The following is a 13562-nucleotide window of genomic DNA, read 5'->3' on the forward strand; positions in this document are numbered from 1 at the left end:
GCCAGTTGGCCGCCTTAAGTTGCTTTTTGTCCAAGTCCAGGTCGTTGTCTACCCTTCTTTAAGGCCATAAAAAGCAAAGGCTTTGAATGGATCGAAGAGTGCCAGCTCATGTTCGACGAGCTCAAAAGGCACCTCGCTAGCATCCCAGTCTTGACTCGGCCTGAAGTGGGTGAGGTTTTAGAGCTATATCTCTCGGTGAGTGACGAGGTGATCAGCTCAGTTCTACTAAGAGAAGTAGATCAGGTCCAATGACCCGTCTATTATGTTAGTAAAGTGTTGTAGGGAGCAGAGACGAGGTACTCGGAGATAGAAAAGTTAGCCTATGCACTGGTTATAGTAGCCCGGAAGCTCTACCCATACTTCCAAGCTCATACCATCGTTGTCCTTGCCAATAAACCTCTGAGGCAAGTTTTTCTCAAGCCCGAGGTCTCGAGAAGGTTGGCAAAGTGGGCCATCGAGCTCAATGAATACGAGCTCCAGTATAAACAGCGGACCGCTATCAAGGCCCAAGCCTTGGCAGATTTCATCGCAGAATGCACCTTTAGCTCCAAAGTCCCCAGAACGGTAGAACACTGGCCCCCAGTACGAGAGAGCTCGGAGTTCCTGGACTGGTTGAACTTGAGCACCATGAAGTAGCAACTAGCACAGCATCTCTCCTAGTTAGGCCAAGCCTGAATTGGGATGAAGAACCCTGGATCCTTCACGTAAATGACTCGTCAAATCAGCAGGGCAGCGGAGCTGGGATCATTCTATACGGACCAAGCGGTGTGAAACTGGAGTACGCATTACGCTTTAAGTTCGTGGCATCCAACAATGAAGCAAAATACGAGGCACTGCTAGCCGGGCTAGACCTTGCAAAGGAAGTAAAAGCCAAGCACATCGTCGTCATCAGTGACTCCCAGCTCATGGTAAATCAAGTCCTAGGTGAGTACGAAGCTCGCGAACCAACTATGGTAGCATACTTAGCCAAAGTAAGAGAGACTTTGCTCAACTTCCGGTCACACTTCATCCAACAAATCCCGATATCAGAGAACGCTGAGGCCGATGCCATGTCACATTTAGCCAGCACGGGAAACAACACCATGAGGACTGTGTATATAGAAAACTTACCTCGGCCTAGCATTCTCAGGGGGCAGAGGAGGTCGCTCCCGTCGTTCAAGCAGAGCTGATCTGGATTGATCCACTCATGAGCTTTCTGCTACACGAGGCCCTCCCCGTAGACTATAATGCCACCAAGAGGATAGAGCGCCAGGCAGTCAAATACGTCATGATAGATGGATGGTTGTACCGAAGATCCTACACGCTCCCCTACCTGCGCTGCCTGCGACCCTCGAAAGTCGAAGCCGAGCTCGTCCTCGGCGACACTCATGAAGGCCTGTGCGGTGGACACTTGGAGGGTAGGGCCCTCGCTTAGAAAGCACTACGACAGGGGTATTAATGGCCAACCATGAAAGTAGATGCGACTGAGCTTGTCAAAAAATGCAATAAGTGCCAAAAGCATGCTAACATCCACTACCGGCCCACCGCCGACCTGAAATACCTCACTAGCCCATGGCCATTTGCACAATGGGGGATTGACCTACTCGGGCCATTCCCGCCAGCAACAGGGCAAAGAAGGTTCCCAGTGGTAGCAGTGGACTATTTCACAAAGTGGGTCAAAGCTGAACCTCTCACAACAATCACAGCCCGGAACGTGCAGAACTTTTTTTGGAAGAACATAGTGTGTCGTTTCGGATAATGGTAAGCAATTCGAAGACATCAAGTTCCAAAACTGGTGCTGAGACATGGGAATTCAGCAAAACTTCACCTCGGTGGCACACCCTCAGGCGAATGGCCAAACGAAAGTTACGAACAGGGCTATCCTTCAAGGACTGAAAGCACACTTAGATCGAGTTAAGGGACTGTGGACAGACAAGCTGCCCAATGTACTTTGGACCTACCATACCACAGAAAGGATTGCCACAGGAGAAACTCCCTTTAACCTTACATACGACACCGAAGCAGTCATCCCAACCGAGATTGAAGTCCCCTCGCTGAGATTAGAAGAATATGAAGACAGAGCAAGCGAAGATGAGCTACGTACAAACCTCGACCTGCTAGACGAAGTACGAGACCTCTCATACATCAGGACCACGACTTATCAACAAAGGATAGCTCGGTACTATAACGCCAAGGTCAAAAAGCAATCTCTTCGTGTTGGTGACCTGGTTCTCCGCAAGGTTATGGTGCCTGACCCTGATGTTGGCAAGTTTGGTCCGAACTGGGAAGGACCTTATCGAGTAAAGCAAGTACTCTGGGAAGGAACATACGAACTCAAAACCCTAGAAGGGATACAAGTACCTTGGGCGTGGAATATCATCAATCTAAGACAATATTACCCGTAAACCACCGAACTGAGTGAACCACGAATCATTCCCTTCTAGCCTTAGGGCCAATTCACCGAACTAGCGATGACCTCGGCAACATGAGGTCCAGTCACCCCCTCAGTAGGGGCAGACTCCAGGAAAACAGTTCGGAGTGACCATGAGTCACTTCCTCTGGCCTAAGGGTCAACGCGCTAGGTTAACTGAAGACCTCGACGCTATGCATGACTCTACCACCTCGCCAGCATAGGTTTAGCATGACAAAGACCAAGGGCGTCTCGAGAACAGACTTTCCGACTCCTAGCCTACCTCAGTATACACTACTAGAGGTGCACACCAACATAAATAGCCAAGCAGGCAGGTCGGGCACGTGCCTTACTATGTCTACCTCGGCGTACGTTGCTAAAATCTGATGATCACCCCTACTAAGTGCAGGAAGACAATTCGGGGTGACAGCGGTAAAGGGTCGCTAACCTCAAGAACTAAATTCACTAACTCAATAGCTCGGATAAGACAAACACTCCCGCAGAAGAGAATCACACAAGCACTTAACAAAATATATATACTCTCATTGCATAAATGTGATTTCACTACAGAATCCCAAGTACAAAGAAACAAGAAAAAGAGAATACAAGGAGCACACAACTATTTGGAAGGCTTATCAGCCTTACTCGAGGCCTCTTTGGGGACCTCCTCGGGGGTGTCAGCAAGGTCGATAGTACCAGCCTCCTCATTGTCGCCCTCATCATTGGAGTTTGGGTCATCTACGGCTTGGCGAGCCATGTCATCTGTGATATTCCAGGTGGTGAAGGCACTTATGTCAAGGTCGAGGTACGCACGCCTCATCCACCACCTGGCGAGCTTAAATCCCCTACGGTAGGCCTGCGACATTATGTCGTCAAACCTAGATGACTTGACATAGTCAATGACGGCTTGGGCCTTCGCCTCCCTGAGAGCTTCATCGAAAATCTCGGTCTTCTCCTTGATGTCGGCTTTGAGATACTCCACCTCGTGCTCCAAGGCCCACTTGGCTTCCTTAAGCCCCTGCACCTCAAGCTGCGAAGCTTTCTAACCCGCCTTGAGACTCTCCACCTCGAGCTTCAGGGCTTCCTGACCTGCTCTGAGCCAGTTCACCTCAACCTTCAGCATATCCCTCTCACGGTCCAGCTCATCCTTCTCTAACAACAGGGCTTCGATAAAGCTCTTCTAAGTGGTAGTGTCACTCTCCAACTGGTGAATCTTGCCCCAAGCTGCCCTCAACTCAATATGAGCCATGTGAGATGACTCCTTAGAAGCCAAAGCACGCCTCAGGTGTTTGTTGGACTGAAAGGTCAACGCGTGCACAATAGTGTTCACCTGGTAGAAGGAGGTTGGTCAGTACTAAAGAAAGAAGAAAGAAAGAAGGAGAAAGAGATGGCTCTTAGAGTGTGAACTCACCACAATGGCGTGGGTTGCAGTGCGGGCCCCAAGCTGACCAGGGGAGAGTTCGGCCCAATCTACAACCTCCGCAGTGATAACAACCCTCCTACTTCTTTCAAGGCTGATATCGGGATTCAGGATGCTCTCTTCCTCCTCCTGAGTCCCCGAGCTGGATGCCGTCGTGTCTGCAACACGATGAGTTGATCCTTCGGAAGCCTCGGTAGCAGCCCTAGCAGGATTTGGGACTTCAGCGGAAGCCCCGGCTGGCTCAACGATCAACTCTGCCGCCATTTCATGCCCCTGAGGTGGTAAGTCCCCCTCCAAGTCTATCACTAGAGGGGCATTAGGAAGCTCGGGCCTCGAAATGGGAGCCTGTAGGGGCTCGGGCCCCGAAGAGGGGACCTGCGGAAGGTCAGGTTCAGAGGTGGGGGTTCTTGGGGATTCCATGTGCGCCTTCTTGATAGCCCGCTTCTTCCTCTTCTTCATCTGATGGAGGAGCCTCGAACCGGTAATCCTCTCTTCCTCCATGGGACCTGCAATAGAGCCCGGCGTCAGTAAGCTCAAAGACACTAGGCTGATTAAGCAAAACACTAAAGTAGAAATCGACCTACCCAGGCTCAAACCGGCCTGGATGAGCTTCCCTTCGGCAATGTAGTCCCTGCGATCGAACCCGGCCTGAGCCCATGAGTGAAAGGTTTCCCACGTCTTCTAGTTAAGAGCAATAAAGGGAGCTTGAGTGGCCACCCTCGAGTTGATAAGGAAAGGCCACTCTGTGCTACTTTGGACTACGAAGTAGTCCCGCTTCTAGGCCAGGACCTTGCTTGGGAATTTGTGTAGCATTTCGAAGCCCGGGCGAGGAGACAGATAGTAGGTCTGCCCATGCTCGGGGGGAGCGCCAAAGGCACTCTTTTTTATTAACAAGATGGAACAAAGGATATATGCGTTTAAGGGGAAGTTACGTTCGGAACAAAGGGAGATGGTCCCGACCAAGTTCCGAATAGAATTGGGGTGGAGTTGGTCCAGCGTGATGCTGAAGCGCCTCAACACCTCGGGAATAAGGTGGCGGAGAGGGAGACGAATCCCGCTCCCTAAAGATCACAATCTCATCTGGACCGTGCTCCCAAGGGAAGTTGCCGGTGGGAAGACTATACGAATACTCCTGAGGTAAGTTGAATTGTCGGATGAGGTGCTGAAGCCTTTCCAGCATCATAACAGATGGACCGAACTGATCCAGTGCCCGACCTTGACGAGAGGTAGACGCCAGTTTACCCGAGGTTACCCGTGCCTCGTGGGAAGGCCGGGCAACGACAAGGTCACCCTGACCCGAGGTACCCATCTCAGGTTCATCTAAGAGACAGTCTCCGCTAGACATGGAATGGAATGAACTGAAAAAAGGAGAAAGGGAACTTCGGGGACTCACCGGGAAAAAGACGCAACCGAACTAGAAGACCCGAGCTAAAGACTCCAGATGCAAGCTCAAGGTAGACCAAAGATACTTAGTGGCGAAAGAAAATGACCAGGGTCCCCCGTTATTTATAGCCATTGGGCCCGGGCGCCAATGGTCAAGATCAAAGAGATCTTACGATCCTCAAGAAAATCGGCTGTGAGACTCTCAAGGCGAAATCGGTTTAGCGCATTTTTTGGCGTTTGTGAAGCCCAATTCGTGTGACGTTTGCGCGTAAGTTGTACGCAACCTAGGTTTTTTCCTTCCGAATGAACCGAACACCCGACCGGTCTGGCCAGCGAGATGCCCGATAGGGTGGCATGAGTACCGAGCCAAATCCACCCAGTGCACCGTGAACTCCATGCGTTGTGTCATCACCCCCAGCACGGGGAGTGGGGGGCAATTGATGGAGGATGATTTGGCCCGACCTCGTATCACGGGGACACGTGTGAGTGACCTGGCCCAATGAACAACTCAGCCTGACGGCACGACCGCGACTCGATGGGAGAGACACGCTGAGTCCAACGCTGGCCACTCGGCGGGTTAAGCAACTCACTTGGGAATAACACCAGGCCAACTTCGACTCCCACCAAGTGTGGGAGGTCCCGAGCTCCTCCCAGGACCCAAGCTCCCCTTGAGGCCCAAGCTCTCCCTAAGGGGCTCTGAGCTCTCCTTTCCTAAGATGGGAGCACCCCGGTTTTTGGCTAAGTGTCCCGAGGGAGAAGCACCTCGGAGCAGCACCGCCTCCAGCGCAGGCACCTCGGCACCTCGGTACCGAGACAAACCTGCCCCAGGTAGTCCGGTGTACAGTAGCTCGATAGGCTGTGGGGAGGCCTATCTGACATTCGTATCTGCCTGACCCGGTGGCAGGGCTCTGACCCCTTGCTAGGCGGCGTTCTGTTTGCCGTCTCTGGAAAGCATGACACGCCTGTCGAGTCTGTACCTGGCGATGGCAGCCTGTAGCAGCAACCTATGCCTGCCACACATGCCCTGGCAGTAACGGCTAGGGCGGTGGCGGTTATGCCAGGTATAACCAAGCCCCGACATAAAAGAACTCTAACTCTCACGGGGAAAAGGTATTGAAGCTTAAGCACTTTCAACACTCTAAGTCTCTACTCTTTCTTTGAGATTTTCTCCAGTTATAACTTAGCCATCGGAGTGTTCCCACCGAGATAACTCCCCGGGAACCCTTCGCCTTCTCCTTCCTCTCAGGTGTCGTTCGTTCCAGTCAGAAGCTAAGTCACAGCCAGTTAGGAGTACCCAGATCGTACAACATCAATTGACATAGAACATTATCATTGGTTCTGATTTCCCAGTCAACTGAATAGTGATAAATTGGCTTTTTGGCTGGATGGTAGAACCATAGAACTGCGAAAGGCTATGATTCTCTAGTTTAGTGGGTGATCCTTCCCGATGGATCAGCCAAAGGCAAATGATACTCCCATGATCGAATTGGTTTAACAACTTCATTATTCCATCTATATCCTTATATACAACACTTACAGAATTATATTTTAAAGTTTCAACTATTTGCATATTGAAAATTATTTGGGAGAATGATGATTACAGGGTCAGATTTTATACGGGTATGAGTGGATAGAGTGTGGTTTTTTAACCTTTTGTTAAATGTTTATAAATTTGCAGTGAAAATAAAAAATATGCATTAAGCCTATTCGTACTTTTTTTAAATTATTTTAGAATCAATCCGGGAGGAAAACGGTTCGACCTCCAGTTCGGTTCGGATTGAAAATTATATTTTAATCTTCTAGTTGAATCCGACGGTTAGTTCCCTACGGCCTTCAAGTTTCAACAAATTCGACTTTATTAACGCTAAGCCCAGGTCGTGCCTTCGTAGCCCAACCCAATCTGCGCCTGATTGCCCGCGTGGTATGAAAAGCCAGCGGCGGGAGAAAAAACGGATGGTCTTAGGAGTTGGGGTTCTTCTATTTGATTGATGAGTTTTTTTTCTTTTTGAGCATTCGGAAAAGGCGATATGAATTTTCCTGCAAAAGTTGCACAAAGGTTACCGTCCACCCTCTTTCAGAGGTGCTCTTTAGAAATCTGTTAGTTTATCTTTCTCTCTCTCTCTCTCACACACACACACACTCACTGACTTACATATTCTCTGTTTCCATGCTATGAATCTATTTCATGGCGTCCTACCCCCAAAATTTTATGGTATACTCTATTTTGGATATTGACGTCTCTCTTTACCCATTTGAATAATTTTGATTCCTCTTCTTTCAGATTCTGAGCTTGATTTTTGTTTTCGTTTCTCTTCCTGCCTATCTCGCCTTTTCTTTTCTCTTTTTTTTTTTTTTGTTTCATTTTACTGATACTCTGCTTCAGTACCAATCTTTTCCTAACGAACTGTTTCGTTTTTCTAGTTTCTTTCCCGTTAGTTGTAAGTTTAATAACATTTATATGACAATTGCCTAAAATTTCAGGTATGCCCAAGTTGGGATTTTTCTCTTTTTTTCACCAAAATAGGAAATTGGGAGGCGCTTTCGTAAAGAAAATGGCTTGTGAAGGAAAGAGAAACGATGTAGCTTTAGAAATTAAGACCGGGGTGGTCCTTACAGCAGGGGAGGTTCACACTGAAGATGCAATTGAAGCAATCAGATCTGGAAAAGTCATTGCAGTGCCTACAGATACACTTTATGGGTTTGCCTGTGATGCGTGGTAAGCTATTAAATCTTCTTTCTCCTATTTTCCCTATTATTTCTTTAAGTTATTGGCTAAATGCATCCATTATGTGTTTTGCATTTGTATTCCAAATCCTAAGAGTTTCAAAATCCGCACTTATTCTTCTGCTATTTGTCTTTCTTTTCTTGTTTGGAATTTACAATTCAACTTGTTACTTTGTTGAGGAGCTATCATAACCCTGAACTTAAAGTTACAGAGAATCTGTACAAAACGGGATTGCTATCTTAGTCTAAAATGTAAACATAAAACTAAGAACAAGTTCACTGGTCAAATGTCATAGAGTTAAGTGTTATGAATATGGCAAGAAAAGTTAACAAATTTCTTTTCACGAAGATCCCAAAAGTTAACAGAAAAGGGGATTACTATCATAGTCTTAATCAGAATCTAAACATTGTTTTGAATGAAATTATGTTTTTCTCCAAATTTTTTTTTTTGGGTATAACTGTCATCTGGCATTACACCAAATGCCACCTACTAACTTTACATTTTAATTAATAGTGAACCTTGAATTTAGAATTAGTTGAGAAGATAATTTTAAAAAAACTTCACCTTTTATCATCATTTATAAAAGTCCCTGTTATAACTTAACCAAAAATAATAATAAAAATCCCTGTTATAATGATATCCATGTGGATAATCCAAATCTTATAAGTGAAGGATTAAACATTGTTGTCGTACTATTTGGCTTCTCCCAACTCCCAAGCTGAATTAAGGAACAATTATTTTCTCAACCAGAAAAGAAAAAAAAGTTCTCTAGCTATTTTATTAGAGCAATAAATATGTCCACATGACAGTCATGAAATTTCATGACCAGTCTATGTTTTGTTCAGCAATACAATCTCATGGATGCCGATCAAAAAATACAATCTCATGGATGACTTAGGCTACCTTTTATGTTTAGGTCTGCAATTTGAAATAATAATATTTTCTCTGTGTGAGGACATTCATTACAGTTCTACAGAAGCAGTAAATAGAATTTATGAGATCAAAGGGCGTAAATACACAAGCCCTCTAGCAATATGTGTTGGAGATGTATCAGACATAAAGCGCTTTGCTGTCACAGACCATTTGCCTCATGAGTTGCTTGATAATCTTCTTCCAGGACCTGTCACTGTTGTGTTAATGCGAGGTATGTATTTTTTTTTAATCTTTTGTTGTTGATATGTAAACGACCTGTCCCCTATGATGCAAGAGATGATGTTAAAAGAATACACCACAATGATAATAGTAATCCAAATACAAGAGAGAATTGGATCATGCAAACTTTTTTAGCCATGCCACTTAGTGGATTACCTTATGAACTGCTTGGCTATAGCTCAAAACTTCTCATAGTAATTGAAAACTAGTATGCCCACTTCTATTCTTTAGTATCTCTTGTTCATTGTTGGAGCTTGGAAGTTAGATGTTTGGTCTTATTTTTGGCAGGGGAGTCTAGTATCCTTGAGAAGTCCTTGAACCCAGGATTGGATAGTATAGGAGTCAGAGTTCCTGATTCCAACTTTATTCGGGCCATTGCCTGTGGTTCTGGAAGTGCTCTGGCTCTTACAAGTGCAAATTTAAGTGGGCAGTCTAGTAGTATCTGCATCAAAGATTTTGAGAACCTTTGGGAGCATTGTGCATATGTGTATGATGGGGGCATGCTTCCTTCAGGGCGTGCTGGATCAACAGTTGTGGACCTCACAAAGCAAGGGAAGTACAAGATCCTCAGACCTGGAAGGTATGAATTTGTATGAGCTTTTTCAGAATTATTTTCCTTTAGGGCAACTGGTTAGAATTTTGTCAGTCAGATTCAATATAATGGTGAGGTTATAAAAGCACAAAACATATTGATTCTCCATGAGGCCAGAATCAGGGTAAATCCATATCTGGATTTGATACTCTCCGTGGGTGCAATTTGGATGGGCCTGGGTTGGTCATTTGTTAACTTTTGAATAGACCCAACCCTGTAGCAGTGGAAATTCTTCAAATCAGGTAACCGGTTTGCACCCCAACCTCTCTCAAGCTTCTGAAGTTGGTTTGGGGTTAACCAATTTCTTCCTTGCATGTCTCAATCAGCTTGAGTTGGCTTGACTTTTCTCCCCAAGTATATCAATTTTATAAACCTTGATTAGGTTATATTTTAGTTTTCTCATTCATGCTCTATTGTTTGTTGATTTTTGCTGACTGATCTTGTTATGACTCAGTCCTGTTATGAATATGGTTGGGCACCTTAGGAGCTTTCCACTTTAACAAATTGTCTTATACAAGGATTAGCATTGCTTGCTTAATTTCTTCATGAAACCATTGTTTTCATTGTTGTGTTCTAGACAAGCTTGTCATACATAAAATCCTTAGTGACTATTTGCCATCACTACTACAACAAATAAGTCATTTAGTTTCTTATGTACTTTTATAGTAGATGTGTCAAACCAGTTAAGGAGAAATCATTCAATGGGCTATGCCTAGAAAGACAGTGATATTCTATCCCTAGCCTGAGCATCCATTTTGTGGGTAGTTAGTGGAAAGGATGGAAAATGAATAAAAGACACACTCCATGATACCTGTTATTGTGCTGGGTAGTTAACACTCTTTCAGCATTCGTTCTTTGAGGTAATGTCTGGATGCAAATGGTTAATTTTAACGTGCTCTTCTTGGTATTCACAGTGCCTTGGAAGAGACTGTAGCAATCCTCAAGAGATTTTCCCTGGAAGAAGGAACGTCTACTTGAAGTAGGTTGGCAATACATTCATCTTATATACAGGATAAAGGTTTTTCAGACAGATTCCTGACATGGTAACTGAAGAGTTGGTACATATTCCATCTGGGACTGGGGAAATTATAGCTATGTCTAAGGAATTATTTTTTATTTAGCTAGAAGAAGCAGAATGAATCTAGAGGAACTTGCCTAGTAGATTATTTTTTCTCCTTAAATTTTTGTTCTTTCTTCCAGGTGGCTAAACTTAGTTTATATACATTGATTTGCATTTTGCATCCACCTAATGATAAACTAAAAAGCCGGATGGCATAGAATGCATTATTGACTCCTTACAATTTATTATCGTAAAATGAAAATATGAAATCGGCTGCCCTGTTCTTATTTCTTCATCGACCAAGTTTGATCTAAAGTTGGTAACTAAGACCATCTTTATTCCACATAGAATGCTCTAGAGTGCTGTATTGGGTAATTGTGGATTATGAAAAGAATCATTTACAAAATAAAAAGATTTTTAATTCATGGTAAAATCTACGGTGCATTCCATGGAAATTGCTACAACATACTCAAAATATGAACAAAGCAGTGATAAAGCAACATGCCACAGTAACATATTTAACGTTATTAAGTCTTTAATGACAACCTGATTGGTTGAAATTTTGATTTAACATGCAATAACTATTCAAAATGCACAGTAGTTGGATTCTTAATTCATATATAAATTTAATGCAGCTCCAATTTGCTGTTAAAACTGAGCCATTATTCTCTCTGATATGTATCTCGTTGTGTTGCGCTTGAACAGGACAGTGAGAGTGAGTGCTTCTTAGGAGTTTAGGATTTTGTGTGAGAAGTTCAACCTTGTGTCCTCTATTGCAGTTTCCTTTGGTGGATTTATTTTCCTCCATCACCTATGGACATAGGCCCAAGGTTGGATCACAAATTTGTGTGATTTGATTTTCTTTTCTTCTCTTGCTTCTCGTATCTTTGTTTTGTTTCATTTTCTTGTGCCATTCGATTTGTATTTCTGGATTTTGCACAATATTCTAAATCATTTGATTTTTAATGCCTTCACATCAGAGTATCTGACTGATGATCAAACAATGAGATATTCTTACAGCCTTGGCCTGGACACAGAATCTGGGCTCATACTTAGGAAATTTGCGGGTTGGATCAACCGATCAAGCTAAGCTTTTAGGGTGGGCTAGAATGATAGTCCCTTGAAAGTTGACAGGTCTTTTGGATCAATATGAAGTGGGAGAATTGTCCAAGCATCCAACAATAAGCTCCATCGTCTTGGTGAAGATGGGAATTGGTTCTAATTCCCAAGTATTCCTTACAAGCAGCCAAATACATAAGGGTTCTATCTGGCAACTTTTTGTCCTTAATATCAATGAAAATAACTCTGTTAATATAATTTCTAAAACACATTAATTTTTTTTTTTTAAATATCAAATAAGGGCACTGTTCACCTTCTTCCTCTTCTGAAAGTATCGAACAGTGGGACAAACCTCCCCCACCTCCAGTCTGAGATCTTGCCACCAAGTTCTAAATAAGCTAAACAAATGTAAAGGTTCACTCTGCCAGTAGATAATTTCTGCAAATCGATTAAATTTTTGTTCCAAAACATATACCTTATGTTGTCATCAAAAACGTAAGCTATACAAAAATAGTTGTTTAAACACTACTCTCTACACTGTTTCTCATGATCATCGACAGACCAAGAATCCATCTGCTTTCTCTTTTTCATTGTTGTTGCTATTTCTCTTACATTGTAATTAAGTCCTCTTACACCCATTGGACCAATTTCCCATACTCCACTCCTCTCTAGTGTGAATCTATTCAAACAACTACAAATTGGTGAATCAACTACATTACAACTTTTGAACATCACAATTTTGCAGGTATCATAAACATCACACTTCTGCACTTGCAGTGAACATCACAATCTGTATTTGGGGCAGACCAATTAATAAACCAATCGTTTTTTGTTTTATTCCGATGATATTCTACCATTGAGAATTTGCATCTAAATTGAATCCGTGAACATCATCACCTGTATTTGGGGCAGACCAATGAATAAACCAATCATTTTTTGTTTTATTCCAATGATATTCTACCATTGAGAATTTGCATCTAAATTGAATCCATCGAGGTATACAGAGTGTATATCCAACACCCCTATAAACACAAACCTCTCTCTTTCTCAGTTCTTTTTGCCACACCACCACCACCACCACACCACCCCAATACCATAAGCACATATCGGTGGGGGCTTCTGTATTATTGTGAGTGGAAATGAATTGAGTGCAAATTCTAGTTTATTTTTGTATCATCCTTCATCTTAGTTTCTTTGTTTGCAGTGCTGAGTAAGTAGAATAAAACATGAAGCAAAATAATTTGTGAAACTTTTCTGCGTTTTAAATTTAGGGAAAATTTTAATTCTTGACAGATTTTATTTTATGGGAAATTGGAAGCATAATCAACACATATACGCAATGACTCATCTGATGGGGTACCAATGGAGTGGTGGGTCAGTTGGCACGTAACTGGGAAAGCCCCAAACGCGATGCGGTTTCAAGCCTTGCTAATAATGGTTCCAAATCCATCTTTGAGAAGAGTATAATCCTATTAGATAAAGAATTGTGGCACTATACCACGGGAATTTAATTACCACCCCTATGGGGTAAAAGACGAATAATCAATACTAAAAAAAGGGATAAATGGACTGCAATCCACTTCGGAAATCTGAAATTGCAGCCCCTCTTAGTCTATTATAGCCCCTATAAATCACATTCTCCCCATGAACAGGATTTATTTGACCTGTACCGTGGGGGTTAGATTTCTGAGGTACACTGAACTGTAAAAGCCCCCAAAAAAATCATTTGATGGGTTAATAATCAGTATCGTCGAACTTCAAAACGTGCCTCTACTGTACCTG

At 43.6% G+C, this 13562-nt stretch overlaps 1 protein-coding gene across 4 annotated transcripts; it reads left to right on the forward strand.

Moving 5' to 3' along the window:
* Positions 1-7003: 7003 nt before the first annotated feature.
* Positions 7004-10945, forward strand: LOC148870323 (DHBP synthase RibB-like alpha/beta domain-containing protein). 4 transcript variants are annotated; one of them, XM_088971405.1, is made up of 5 exons: positions 7004-7289; positions 7674-7908; positions 8886-9061; positions 9358-9649; positions 10576-10945. In XM_088971405.1, the coding sequence occupies exons 1-5, from the start codon at positions 7220-7222 to the stop codon at positions 10637-10639; spliced, it is 837 nt and encodes a 278-aa protein (XP_088827531.1). In that variant the 5' UTR covers positions 7004-7219; the 3' UTR covers positions 10640-10945. The 4 variants fall into 4 exon arrangements, with proteins under 4 accessions (XP_088827531.1, XP_088827534.1, XP_088827533.1 ...); XM_088971408.1 differs by having other exon boundaries at positions 7011-7272; XM_088971407.1 differs by having other exon boundaries at positions 7011-7248.
* The last annotated feature ends 2617 nt before the right edge of the window (positions 10946-13562 follow it).

The sequence above is a fragment of the Nelumbo lutea genome, chromosome 2, assembly GCF_056320005.1.
Source record: "Nelumbo lutea isolate HS-2025 chromosome 2, American lotus-T2T, whole genome shotgun sequence".
Lineage (NCBI taxonomy): Eukaryota > Viridiplantae > Streptophyta > Magnoliopsida > Proteales > Nelumbonaceae > Nelumbo > Nelumbo lutea.

Coding starts and splice junctions, on each gene's coding strand:
- LOC148870323 (XM_088971405.1), top strand. CDS start 7,220: ATGAATTTTCCTGCAAAAGTTGCACAAAGGTTACCGTCCACCCTCTTT. Junction 7,909..8,885: donor GGGTTTGCCTGTGATGCGTG/GTAAGCTATTAA, acceptor CATTCATTACAG/TTCTACAGAAGCAGTAAATA. Junction 9,650..10,575: donor AAGATCCTCAGACCTGGAAG/GTATGAATTTGT, acceptor TGGTATTCACAG/TGCCTTGGAAGAGACTGTAG.